Consider the following 14208-nt stretch of genomic DNA (forward strand, 5'->3'; position numbering starts at 1 on the left):
TTTTGAACTGTGACATGGCAGTAGAGTTTGAAGTAGAATCCCATCTCCATATGGGGTTGTCAGTGCATTTGTTTTGTGCCTGTAATATTCTGGAAATGCCAGTGGGGTGAATACTGAATTTCATCTACTTTGATATGAAATCGCACATTCCTGGAGTGTGCAAAACCAAAGGAACGCCCAAGCTGTCATCTCTGAAGCCAGCTGTGGATCCGTCACCAAGGTTCAGAGGCTCCTCTTCCTTCCTCAGAAGCAGATCTGTACTTCAGAGACATTTGTGTCTACTGCCTGCAGCTTAAGGTTCTTGGGAACATCTTAGATTGTCCTGTCTTTGGTGAGCTACTTATCATGAGAGACCAAAAAATTGGAAAATAAAGTTGTTTATCAGGTTAGTGTTATTTAAGAACTGCGTTACACCAAAGAAGTTTAGATTTATAAGAAAGTGTAACAATGATCTGACCAAACTCCCTCATTAGGGCTTTTTTGGGGAAGAAACTATACTCCAGAGATTCAGTGACTTCCAAGGTGACAGAGCTTGTTTATGGCTCAACTGGGATTCAGAACTTATTATAGTGACTGTGGAATCTACATATTGCCCCATCATGTGAAGGGAACCTGTAACCTGTTGCAGAGTTGAAGCTATTAAAACTTAATACGTTCAGGGGCTGGCCTGGTGGCGTAGTGGTTAAGTTCATGTGCTCCCCTTTGGTGGCCTGGGGTTTGTGGGTTCAGATCCTGTGTGTGGACCTACACACCACTCATCAAGCCATGCTGTGGTGGTGTCTCACATACAAAATAACCCCAAAAACCCAAACTTAATATGTTCTGGTGGTATTGGCTGGCTTTTCCCAGCATTTCTCTAACTGATCCAAGTCAACCAGTGCCCTTGAGGTGTCTGGGGCTTTTTCTGAGATTTGATGTATATTGGCTGTTTGACAAAATCCTTACCCTAGAGCCACAGTCTTCCTTATATAAAAAATTTGGCCGTTACTCCTTTGGAACTACTTGCCAACTATGGATATATTCCCAGTCGTTGGCAGGGAATTTCAGAGGAAGTTTTGGAGATGCCTGTCTGCCTATCAACAGTGACTATTCCTAAGAATGTTGACAGACCTGGCCCCAGCTAATGTCCTTCTTGGTTAGATAGTTTCAAAGGCTAAGACTCCTTCGAAAGAACTTGAAATAAAAGTAAAAAGAGCTCCAAGCCAGGAGAAAGTGAATTCTGTCTGCTAGTCTCTTCTTATGGATGTAAGCCCAGTTTGACAGTTTTGTTTATATGCATAAAATGTACCAAAGCCATCTGGATTTCAGGCCATGATATGGAACTTTTCTCCATAAACAAAAGTGCAATTCTAATATAATATCTTTTGTTTGGGGATGTTGTGGGTGCAAGGAATGCGATCAGTCAAACATGGGATTTTCTATTGTTTTCTCTTTCTCAGAGAACATGCGACAATGAAAGCATTACTTTGAACTTTTGGGGTTGAATCTTTTGCTCAACAGCATTCAATCATGGAGACAGGAAAGTAACTACAAATAGATTGTTGGTGAAACATTGGTAGCTTAAATCCATCATGTGTCAAAAGCACATTACTGACTATAGCATAATAAATACAATGAAATGGCTGACGTGTGTTTTCTGTAGATTTTGCTGTGGGATAAGAATGAAGTGAAAAGGAGGTTTAAGCTTGAGGAGAGAAAAAACAGGCACTAAAATATTCAGTAATGTTTCCAGGAATGGGAATGTTTCCAAGGATGGAAAACCGGAGAGTAGAAACCAGAGTACCAAGAGATAATCTTTTAAAACCGTAACTAAACTTCACTTAGTTCATGTAAACATCTCAACTCTTTTGAATATTTATTTGTACTGAAAATATGGTTTTTAGCATGTGTTCTTATGAAAACAGTTGTTGCCTTATCAAATCCTTATGAATTTCCATATGAAAGTCATAAAAACCTTTTTGCTCAAAGCTTTAGCTCTTTTGCAGTATACATATAACATACCCATTTCATACCCATGTCCATACAGCTTCATATTACTTATTGAAGGTTGGGTCCCCGTCTGGTCTTCCTTTCTTCCATAGGATGACACCAGAGAGATGTGAGCAGATTGATGGAAGAGGAATTTTAAATCCAAAAATCTGGATGAATATCTGACAGTTCTCTGTATTTTCATAGAGGTACTGAGATCAGACTACTTGAAGTCACAACTATTTTGGGAAGTGCGAGACATATGATCACCTTGGAGATGAGATTTAGAGTCTTCCCCCAGATTTCCATTGCCTCCCTCTGTGCTTAGCCATTTCCAAAACAGGGGAGCCATCAGTCCATTCAACAGCCATTTACTGGGTATTTGCTGCTTGTTTGGCGCTATGGAAGTTACAAAACCAATGAAGATAATCCCCATATTCAGGGAGCTTGAGGGTTGATTATAAAGCAATGAAAATTATTTTTAGAGCAAACGTCTCAAAACTTTCATGCCCAAATAGGAGTTGTCCTTCAAAGCAATTAATTTGGGGGAGGGGCACTGTACACTTATTCCCTATTTCTCTCTCATCGTCCAAAAATCTTCATAGCTGACATTTTCCTTGTTTTTATGTTTATTAATATGGTTAATACTTTGACTTTTCTTTTCTCCATCAAGTATTTCCAGAATGGGTCTGAATGAAACCCGAGTCCCTTGTGCTGTTACATGGACAAGCTTGACTTGTAAACTGTGACAGCCATTGAAAGGGAGCTGGATTTCAGGATTTGAAATGAACACATTAAGTTCAGCCTGGAATAAGAGCTCACGCCTGTATATACCTTTTAACAAGGACAAAAGAAGGAATGAAAAATAAAACACAGCCAGCGACTTTAGCAGTCTAAACCAGAATTTTGTTATGTTTATTTTTCTCTGTACTTAGGGGACTTGATTATTTAAGAGCCATTTTCCGAAAAAGTGCTGATTTTGGTACTGGAGACAGTTTGATGTTACGTGTTGGTGACTGTGTGTCTCTGTTTGTGTCCCTTGATAATTTATATTTTTGGTCACTAGATGGTGCTCTTTCACTTTGAAATAAAGTGTTTTCTCTTGAGGCTTTTGCTTTTTATTTGATTGTTCTGTTGATGCAGAGATGGTGGAAAACCAAATTCAGTTTTAAATTGGATCTGAGGATTCCTGTCCCTCTACAGATGCATAGGCATTTTAATGTGATCATCCAACCTGTAAAAGAATAGGGTTTCAGATTATCATACCATGTAATACTTACTGTTAATTTATTTTGTGAAAAAATACTTTTTTTTTCCCGTAGAAGCATTTTATGTTACATATACTTGGCTGAAACATAAGAGATTACAATTACATTTTTTATGTGGTTTAGTCTGCCGTGTCCTATACTCGATTTAAGAATCACTTGGGACACCAACAAATGCTGAGTGCTGGGTCTGGGAGACCCAGCAACCTATGTTTCAAGCAAGCGCTACAAGTGAGTCTGGCGAGCAGGCGTGTTTTGAGAAGCACCGGGTTCTAATCCCCCTTGGAGGAGTGAGAATTTTTAGTAGAGATTAACACCAGTGTCAGCCTGCAGTAATTCAAACCAAAGTTGAGGATAGTTGAGACCAAAATTTTGAATGCAGACAGCTCTTTATGTCAATATTGCCTAGAGGAGTTATAATGGATATAATAAGAATTAGTAGAGAAAGTGCTCTCTTTTTGTTTGCAGAAACGTGTTAAAGTTGGCTGCAGTCTTACAGAGAAAAGGCAGCCCCTGTTAGGATGCATTCGGGAGCAAGCAGTGGGAACAAGATGCCATCCTGTGGAGGCTGTCCCAGCTTGCGGTGGTTGGACATCCCTTTTGCCCTACCTTTAGGCTCATCTCCTTATAATACCTGACACTTAGACATTTTAGAAAATTTCAACCAATCCTAAGGTCTTTCATCTTCACAATGTCCCTTTGACAGGGTAGCTGTCAGAGAAGGGATTAAAGAACAGGATGAGGACAAAGGCCAGGAGCAGCCAACCCTGGAGATACCAGGCAGGGGCCTGAGGGTGTTAGGATGGCTCCGCAGGGAGCCAGATGCCTTCCCAAACTCTGAAGCTCAGGGGTGGACTGTTGCTGACTCTGGTTCCTCCATCCTGGTTCTAAGGGTGGGTAGCTTTAGAAAATGGTTTCCTGTCTTTTTAGTAATAGCCATTCTGATGGGAATGAAGTGATATCTCACTCTGGTTTTGATTTGCGTTTCCCTAATAATTAGTGATGTTGAACATCTTTTCATGTGCCTGTTGCCCATCTGTATATCTTCTTTGGAAAAATGTTTGTTCAGATCCTCTGCCGATTTTTTAATCGGATCTTTTTTCTGTTATTGAGTTGTATGAGTTCTTTATATATTTTGGATAACAATCCCTTATCAGATGTGTGATTGGCAAATATCTTGCCCCAATTGGTAGGTCGTCTTTTTGTTTTGTTAATGGCTTCCTTTGCTGTGCAGAAGCTTTTTAGTCTGAAGTAGTCCCATTTGTTCATTTTTTCTTTGGTTCCCAGTGGGGAAGGAGGAAGTAGAAAAGGGCAAAAGGGCACATTTATATGGCATCTAGACTTTGAACATGATGTAATCTATACAGAAGTTGAAATATAGTGATGTACACCTGAAATTTATATGATGTTATAAATCGGTGTTACCTGAATAAAAAATTAATTTAAAAAAGAAAATGTTTTCCTCCCTTCTTTCCTTTTTTTCTCTCTCTTTCTCTCTTTTAAATTGCTCAATTGCACCTTAAGAATATGATGTACTCATCATGGCATTGATTTGCAACTGGATTGTAGGATGGAGGTGGGTAGATCACCATATCCGGAAAGTATGTGAAGTTTGATAAAATCCCCACTGGGTGATTCTGACTTCCTATCCTAGAGAATTGATGGTTTAGAAGGACTCAGGCAGAACTGCTTTTTAATTGTGAAAGATGCTTAGCAAACATTTGCTGACCCTGTCCCTGACCCTGAGGTGTGTGGAACAGGATGTAAAGGACTTAGTGGAGAAGGCAGTCAGGAAGACTGACATTCTTCATGGTAGTGGTGGTGATGATGATGATGATGATGATGATGATGATGATAAAGATAAATTCTCTCTCTGACTCAGCTTTATCACTAAAGCTAATGGTATAGAACTTTTGCCTTACCGCAGAATGGTCTTGGTCTCTGTCAGGCTGACCTATAGGGTAATAGATTGCTGGGAGACTTGAAAGCCTGAATAACGAGAGAACTGAAGAAGTGTATGTCCTCCCTGGGGCTTGGGCTCTGATGTCTCCCTCCACCTGGAAGATTCCAGCTTGGCCAACTGCCTCCGCTCCTTTAAGCCTTTACTCAGCTCTCACTTTCTCAGTGAGGCCTAATGCCTCTACCCCTTTTCCGTAGATGATACTCCTGATTCTTTTGTCCTGTTCTTTTTCCTTTTTTTCCATAGCATTTTTGTTCTAATACACTAGACAATTTATTTGATTAATTTTTATCTCCTGGCACAAGACTGTAGGCTATGTGTGGACAGGGGTCTTTTTTCCTTCACTGATATGTCCCCTAACCCTTAGAACAGTGCCAGTACGTACCTGAGGTTCAGAAAATATTTGTTGAATGAATGAATGCTTTCCTATATAAAATTTACCAGCAGTAATAAACAATTGACATAGCCTATATTAGACACTCAGTACTCATTCTGAATGAATGTAAAATATTTCTGAATGAAGATTAAGATTCTTTTTATTAACCATGACCTGTAAGGATATCTTCTAAATTAAGTTATCACATAGTTTAAAGTGTGGATGCAGAGTTGGAAGACATTGGATTATAATGAACAAGCCTCTGAGTAGTTTCTGGGCCAAGGTACCCAAACCCTTAGTGTCCTCTGTAAATGATCTATGGTGTGGGTTAAATGAGTTAATGCATTTAAACTTTTAGAACAGGGCCTGGAATATAACAAGAGATCAATTAATAAATTGAATTTGTTGATTTCTCCCTTGTTTAAAATATAATTATATGGTATACTATTTTGCGATTAAATTTAAATAGTTTGGTCAGTTTTCAGAAGGAAAAGAGCCACAGATAAATGCACCATTTGGATATTTTCCATATTCCTGTTTTTATTACGATGAAAATACACCTAGAATGAATCAAATATTGAATTTATTATGGAATCTCTTTTCTTAAATTGTAAGATAATTTTAAAACAGAGTTTAAGGGTTTCACATGAGCCCTTTGTTTCTGATTTCTTGTAGATCCCCATATTAAGGTTTCTGGAAAGAAAGAAGATGTTAAGGAAGCCAAGGAAATGATCATGTCTGTCTTAGACACAAAAGTAAGTGAATGTTAAGGACACTCAGATGTCAGAACCTTGTATCTGCAAGGGCTGCTTCATGTGGTTATGAAAGAACCATTTGGAGAAGAAAAACCAGGAGAAAGTAATGGTGGGTTTTAAAATAAGCATGTGTGATGCTACAATGGATGTTAAGTTCTGTTTAAAACTTTAATAGGTTCTTTCATGCTGGGTAACTGAACAATATTATAGACACACATATATGTATTTATGTACATATGTAAGTAAGTAATGCCATCTTCAGAAACAGATATGGCCCTGATTAGTATAGGGTCAGTAATAAAAATTGCTAGAATTAGCATATTTGCCTTTATGATGCCAGGAGAAAACCCAAATGATCTTCTGTGTAGCTGTGTGTGTGATGCCATGAAATTTCATGCTTTCTCTTGTATGCTCTTTCTCTGTGAGTGTATGTATAGAGAGATAATAGGGAAATTTAGTATGTAAAAATTTATACTCATTTTGAGAATGTATTTGTTTTAATAAACACTTCGAAATCACTTATTGTGTGCCTGGCAGTTTGCTAAGCACTTTACAAATATTAATGGGTTTAATCATCATAAACAACTCAGTGCAGAGATATTAGGTAATTTACCCAGGATCCAATAGCTGTAAAGTGGTGGGGCGGGGGGTGGATTCAAATCCAGGCTATATCTGGTCCTTAACCACTATGTTTTGCCACTTGGTATTTCATTGAAATGATTTCTGATTTCTTCCCCTTTCTTTTTCTCTTGTTCTTTTTTTTTTCTTTAAAGAATTATTCACCTTGTAATTATTAAATATTTTAGAAGTTTCTCCAAAAAAGGATGTATCTTTTTCCTGTATTTCAAAGGTTAAATTCAAAGATCAATGTATTTAATGAGTATATTTAAAATTTAAAAATTCAGAAGATGAGAATCTTGATATTTTTAACATCTTGTTGTATTTTGACTTTTTAATTTTACTTTCTAAGGACTGAAGAATTTCAACATCAATTTTGTAAATGAGAAAAAATTTAATGTCAGTCTTTATAATTTTACAACGCTAAATTTCCCAAAATTAAATACATGGATTCCAGTACGACCACAATGTTTTTTTTTTTTTTTTTTTTTTTAAGATTTTATTTTTTCCTTTTTCTCCCCAAGCCCCCCGGTACACAGTTGTGTATTCTTCGTTGTCGGTTCTTCTAGTTGTGGCATGTGGGACGCTGCCTCAGCGTGGTCTGATGAGCAGTGCCATGTCCGCGCCCAGGATTCGAACCAACGAAACACTGGGCCGCCTGCAGCAGAGCGCGCGAACTTAACCACTCGGCCACGGGGCCAGCCCCTCGACCACAATGTTTTTATTCATCATGTCTTAGAATGTTGCATTTTGCTTTGATATAACTAATCTCACACTGTATATTGGTTTTCTTAAGCCCTTTTACTGCTGGAGATCTGCTTCATGATCTCCTCACTCTTCTTCCTACTAGTGAGAATAATAGATTCACTTTATAAAGTTGGACATATGGGAATAGAGCAGTTGTGAAAGCAATGCTTGTAAATACTTTTTTATTCAGTTTTGAGTTTTATTTTTATTTCTAGTTTTCTGCCATAGTTTAACAGTCCTACTAACATACATATATTCAGTCTTGTAATTGTTTTGATCTGTTATTAATTATATGAGTTAAATGTTTCCTAAATAATGTTTATTAAAGAAAAATGAGTAATTTATTTGTAATTGTACCAGACTTTATTTAAAAGCTACTTTCCAAAAATTTGTCTTGGTAAAGAGTTTATCTTTCTATTTCTTCTGACAAATTTGTCTTAAAAAAGAATTTCTTTCTTTTTTTTTGAGGAAGATTAGCTCTGAGCTAACATCCACTGCCAATCCTCCTCTTTTTTGCTGAGGAAGATTGGCCCTGAGCGAACATCCATGCCCACCTTCCTCTACTCTATATGTGGGATGCCTGCCATGGCATAGCTTGATGAGCCGTGCTTAGGTCCATACCCAGGATCCAGACCGGTGAACACCAGGCTGCCAAAGTGGAGCACGCGAACTTAACTGCTATACCACCAGTCTAGCCCCAAGAATTTCCTTTTTATAGCCAAAGAGAAATAGATAGAGATTGAACATTTATAGATTAAGATGATCTTATTAAGAAATCTGTAAGATCTCCCACTGGGTCACTTTTTGTTAATACTGTTCCCTTGGGGGAAAAGTGTTTGAAGGAGTCCTTCCTTCCTTTTTCATGCCTCGAGAAGTAATACATTATTTCCACATAGAGCAATCGGGTCACCTTGAAGATGGATGTTTCACATACAGAACATTCGCATGTAATCGGCAAAGGTGGCAACAATATCAAAAAAGTGATGGAAGAAACAGGATGCCACATCCACTTTCCAGATTCCAACAGGAATAACCAAGCAGAAAAAAGCAACCAGGTACTTTTGTCTTTTCACATGAATTTTTATGGGAAAAGTTAAAACCTTAATTTTCTGTATGCATATCTTTTTTGGGAGATGACAGCAAAAAAGTAATCATGGAAATGGCAGGTAGTATAGATTGTATGACCCCCTCCAAGGAGACTGAAGGTGCTCTGCTTTTTTAAAGAGATGAGTTGTAGGTGGGCCATAAACTCTTGATCCCTGAATGGGTTGGTAGAAGAGAGGAGAGGATGTGATGGCAAAGTAAAATGAAGTCCCTAAGGAAAGGCTCAGAGAATGTGTGGGTGAGGAGAGCCCCTGAAAGCTTGCCTAGTGCAAGCACCCATCCATTGCTGGAATTCTCCCTACAGCGTCTCACAAGTGGTCCTCCAGACTACACCAGACCACCTTCCGAGAGGCCATAAATGAGCACCTGACTTCCTCACATTGACTGAATTATGTCTCTCTTTAGTTTATACACATTTTTTCTGGTTCTTGTGTTTGGAAACTAATGGAACTCACTTGTCCACATAAAAGCACTCTCACTACTTGAAGAACGTATAGTATTTGTGTTATTTGGAAGTTTTCTCTCTTCTAAGCTAATCACCATACTAGCAACCGTTGGCCACAAAGATGAATAAGATATGGTCTTTTCGCTGTGGGGACTGATGGTGACAGTGAGACACATACATAAGGAACTAGATAGAAAACCATGGTCAAAAGCAAGGGCAGTTTACAAAATATTTGACAACTGGTGTCGTTCTGGGCACAGCCTATGAGAGCAGTGTCCTGGAACCCCATCCCCTCACCCTGATGCCAAGATCAATTCTTTTGTTGATGGATCATGGGAAAGTCCAGGGAATCCCAGGAAAGGGCTGGAGGTGGGTGTTGGAGCAACAGTTTTTTACCAGCCAGCATGGAAGTAGTTCAATATTTCGAGAACCTAGTGCAGCAGAATTGTTGCATATTGATAATCATCTAGCATTCAAAGAGTTTAAGCAAAATCGAGAAAATTTAGTGAACAGGAGAAATTATAAAGAGGGCAGGAGGGCTTCGTGGGCTTTGTGCGGTTTAGGTAGGTCCAGGGGGTGACGTAGATCAATTGACACAAATCACCGGAGTTGCTCATTGAAATGGAAATTCTGATTAAGCAGGTCCAGGTTGGTGCCTGAGATCCTTCATTTTTAACAAGCTCCCAGATAATGCCTATGCTATTTTTTCCTGGCCGACACTTTGAGTAGCAAGGATATAGATCACTGGAAAAGCAGATGTGAGTTCAATTTAAAGAAATCTACCTCTGTGTTTTCTTATTTTTGCAGGTATCTATAGCAGGACAACCAGCAGGAGTAGAATCTGCCCGAGTTAGAATTCGGGTAACTATTTAATACTTTAATACTGTAAATCAGTGTCAGGAACATTTGTGTTATAAGGCAATAAAATATGGTAATTTATCAACTTATAACCAAATCGTATGTTCAGTATGTAGGATATAGTGACAAAAGTTGTTTTAATGTACTAAAGATTTTTCTTAGAGATGTTCTAAATTTTATCTGACTCAGTTTCTTTGATAATTTTGAAATGATCAAAAAGAGGCCTGGGGAGAAATGCAACAGTCAGTTTAAGTTACAGATTCTCAGATTTCACAAAAGGCTCCTTTCATTTAAGAAACTATATAGTCTACCCAAGCTTATGTCTATAATAAAAACAATTTATGTTCTAAAATTCCATCTTCAGAAAAGAATGAATGAATGATAGACGTCTCTAAATGTATAATGATTTAACTATCTGCTTTGGGTTCTTATAATTTCATTTTAGGAGCTGCTTCCTTTGGTGCTGATGTTTGAGCTACCAATTGCTGGAATTCTTCAACCAGTTCCCGATCCTAACTCCCCCTCTATCCAGCACATATCACAAACGTACAACATTTCTGTGTCATTTAAGCAGCGTTCTCGAATGTATGGTGCTACTGTGATAGTCCGAGGGTCTCAGAATAACACTAGTGCTGTGAAGGTAGGTGATTGAGAGCATTTTGAACATTGTAAGTGTACAAATCATGCAAGTTTTATTTTTAAAGGAGTTTAGACTAAGTCTGTGGACAGTTATTTTATAGGATTATTTCTCTCCCACCCTTTTCTCCTAGGAAGGGACTGCCATGCTGTTGGAACATCTTGCTGGGAGCTTGGCATCTGCTATTCCCGTGAGCACACAACTGGATATTGCAGCTCAACATCATCTCTTTATGATGGGTCGAAATGGAAGCAACATCAAACATATCATGCAGAGAACGGGTGCTCAGATCCACTTTCCCGACCCCAGTAATCCACAAAAGAAGTCCACCGTCTACCTCCAGGGCACCATTGAGTCTGTCTGTCTTGCAAGGCAATATCTCATGGTAAGTTTACTGAAATTAGTGTTACAAAGTTTTTTCTTTTTGTTTACCTCTTTGGGTACAGTATATGTTGCTGCACATACCATACCAATGTGGTGTTTATGAAAGCACTTTGCAAGCCTGGTCAGATAAGGAAGTTTCTTGGTAAAAGGAAATAAACTAAAAGAGTAAGGGTCCTAGTGCCTCATGGGCTTAATTTCATTACATCGGTGAGTAATTTCCTTGCAGTCAAGTCTTTTGTTTTTTTTTCATTTAGACTAAATATAGAAGAGGTTATAATGGAATAATTGACTGCATTTTGTAGAAGGTGATTATTTTCATATGACGTGGAGTATTAGTTTGTAGTTTGTACATGACAAAGAAAATCTTCTGTTTAAACAGAAAAGTAAAAATACCTGTAAAATTTTACCCTAAATTTTGGTAACGTGAAACATTTGAATATTTCATGAATCTGATACAATTTAAAAAATGCTATTTAAGCCACGAATTTGAGTATCATGCGTTGAAGAAAAATAGCAGGGTTTGTATAATTCTGTACTGTTTCCAATTTATAATTCGCAATATTTTCTATCCTTCCTATATTCACTTAAAAACCTAGTGTGTAGCTCGGATATATAGTAACAAAGTGGACTGACATAATGTGGACTCGCAAATATTCTTGCTGAAAGCACTACTGTATTCTCCTGTTCAGAGCTTGACCTTTAGTGACATTTGAATCGATGAGCTTCAGGTGTGACCTTTGCTATTATTAACTTGCAGAATTTGTTTTTGAGAAACTTTCAGAAAATCCAAGTTTGTATTGTTGATTCCATTCCTCTGACAGATGAGAACTAGTTACAATCATTAAGGATTTTAATACATTTATTTTGTTGTGAATGATTTTTTTTATCCAAGCTTACTTACCAAGCTATTTTTAATATACTACTAGTCAGCTAGCAGTCCAAAGATTACTATGATTACTCTTCATAGTTTCTTTTTTCTGCATTTCAAGTTATTTAGATGTAATTTTTTTAAAAAAAATTTTTTTAAGGTTACTGTTTGGGATTTTTTTGGTGAGGAAGCTTGGCGCCAAGCTAACATCTGTTGCCAATCTTCCTCTTTTTTCTTTTTCCTTTCTCCCCAAACCCCAGTACATAGTTGTGTATCACAGTTATAAGTCCTTCTAGTTTCTCTATGTGGGATGCTGCCTCAGCATGGCTTGACAAGCGGTGTGTAGGTCCGCACCCAGGATCCCAATCAGCAAATCCTGGGCCGCTGAAGTGGAGCATGTGAACTTAACCACTATGTCACCAGGCCGGCCCCTAGATATAATTTTTGAGTCCAGTGAAACTTTTTCAAGTGTTCTGTGCAGGTATGAATTCATATTCATACTTTGACCATGCCTGGCAAAAATACAGGTGTGCAATGAGATTTATTATTCCACAATATTGAAAGAACTGAGGTGGGGGGATACATCTAAAAGGCTTTAACCTGGGGCTGGCCCCGTGGCCGAGTGGTTAAGTTCGCGCACTCCGCTGCAGGCGGCCCAGTGTTTCGTTGGTTCGAATCCTGGGCGCGGACATGGCACTGCTCATCAAACCACGCTGAGGCAGCGTCCCACATGCCACAACTAGAAGGACTCACAACAAAGAATATACAACTATGTACCAGGGGGCTTTGGGGAGAAAAAGGAAAAAAATAAAATCTTTAAAAAAATAAAAAAATAAAAAAAAATACAAGGCTTTAACCTATAGTTTACATACTACAACCTTTTTTTTAATAGAAATGTCCTTACAAAAATCACTTTTGTCCACAAGAGAAATGGAACATAGTAATTTCATTTTAATTCTAGTATGTTTGATGGTAACTTCTCCTGATACTTATGTACAAACCCAGCAATCCATGGGCTAGCATGAGTATCTTGAGCATCAGAAAAAGTATGTGACATGGTTCCTATACTCAGTAGATTAAGGGCCAGGAAGAAAGCATCAGAGAAGAAAACAAGTGCTAAACTCTGCAGTGCTAAAAAGTGAGATAGTTCAAAGAAGGGACAATATAGCAGGTGACTCCAGGAAGCAGGTAAGATTTGAGCTGCATCATAAGAGAAGTAGGACTTGGGCTGGTGAAGAAGACTTTTGATGAGTTGAGACACCAATGTACGGAATCCATTTAACAGTCCAGAGCTAGTCTGGGCTGGAGGAAGGGGCAGATAAGTAGACATACAGACCTGTGATTGTACACGCAAAGCTGGGCCAAAACGTGGAGATCTTTAAATGCTTATGCGTGTTTAGATTTCATTCAGGGGACAATAAAAAGCCACTACTGTAAGTCTTTGAGTCAGGGCACAAGATTAGTACCCTTGAGGTGGTTGAGGATCTAGTCTCTGGCATTACTAACAAAACTGAAGTCAGAGAATGGAGGAATTTTCCAAGTTAGAGAGTGGGTAAAAACTTCAGGGCCAAAAACAAAACCTTAAGATACATGTAATTTTGTCAACCAAAAACATAGTTTCTGCCCTTCAACATTATTTCCACACCAACCCGCTAAGCTATGTGAAACTATATAATTTAGCTTTAATACTTTGGTTTACTCTTTAGATCCATAAAATATTGCGTTATTTGTGGGCATGTTAAATTATCAGATGTTTCAGTGAGTAACTTTTACCCCCTACATTTCCTCGTGTAACATTTCCCAGGGTTGTCTTCCTCTTGTGCTGATGTTTGATATGAAGGAAGAAATTGAAGTCGATCCACAGTTCATCGCGCAGTTGATGGAACAGCTCGATGTCTTCATCAGTATTAAACCAAAGCCAAAGCAACCAAGCAAGGTTAGTATATGTCGCTGTATATTTATTTGGTTACTTTATATAAATATAAACTTATAACAACATTCATTATTGATCATCAGTTTATTTCCATCAATGTTGGGTTTTGGAGTCCGTTTTTAATGACTGCTGTTTTTTATAAATATATGAGAAGGAAAGAGAAAACATTTTTTTTTGTTAATTTGCAATCTGGTAACTAAAACTTCACTGTTACCAGAAAGTGGATAAGGCTAAATAAACATTGTGTTGTGTGTGTCTCTGTATGTGTACGTAGCCAATGCAATTCAAAA

At 38.1% G+C, this 14208-nt stretch overlaps 1 protein-coding gene across 6 annotated transcripts in view; it reads left to right on the forward strand.

The window, feature by feature from the left end:
• Nucleotides 1-14208, forward strand: part of BICC1 (BicC family RNA binding protein 1) — a 267016-nt gene that overhangs the window by 222248 nt on the left and 30560 nt on the right. For all 6 annotated transcript variants that reach the window (XM_070611494.1, XM_070611480.1, XM_070611485.1 and 3 more), the window contains exons 4-9: nucleotides 6245-6324; nucleotides 8586-8744; nucleotides 10046-10099; nucleotides 10542-10736; nucleotides 10867-11118; nucleotides 13790-13921. In XM_070611494.1, the coding sequence (XP_070467595.1) occupies nucleotides 6245-6324; nucleotides 8586-8744; nucleotides 10046-10099; nucleotides 10542-10736; nucleotides 10867-11118; nucleotides 13790-13921 (872 nt within the window). The remainder of the gene's footprint in view (nucleotides 1-6244; nucleotides 6325-8585; nucleotides 8745-10045; nucleotides 10100-10541; nucleotides 10737-10866; nucleotides 11119-13789; nucleotides 13922-14208) is intronic.

Source organism: Equus przewalskii, chromosome 1, assembly GCF_037783145.1.
Source record: "Equus przewalskii isolate Varuska chromosome 1, EquPr2, whole genome shotgun sequence".
NCBI lineage: Eukaryota > Metazoa > Chordata > Mammalia > Perissodactyla > Equidae > Equus > Equus przewalskii.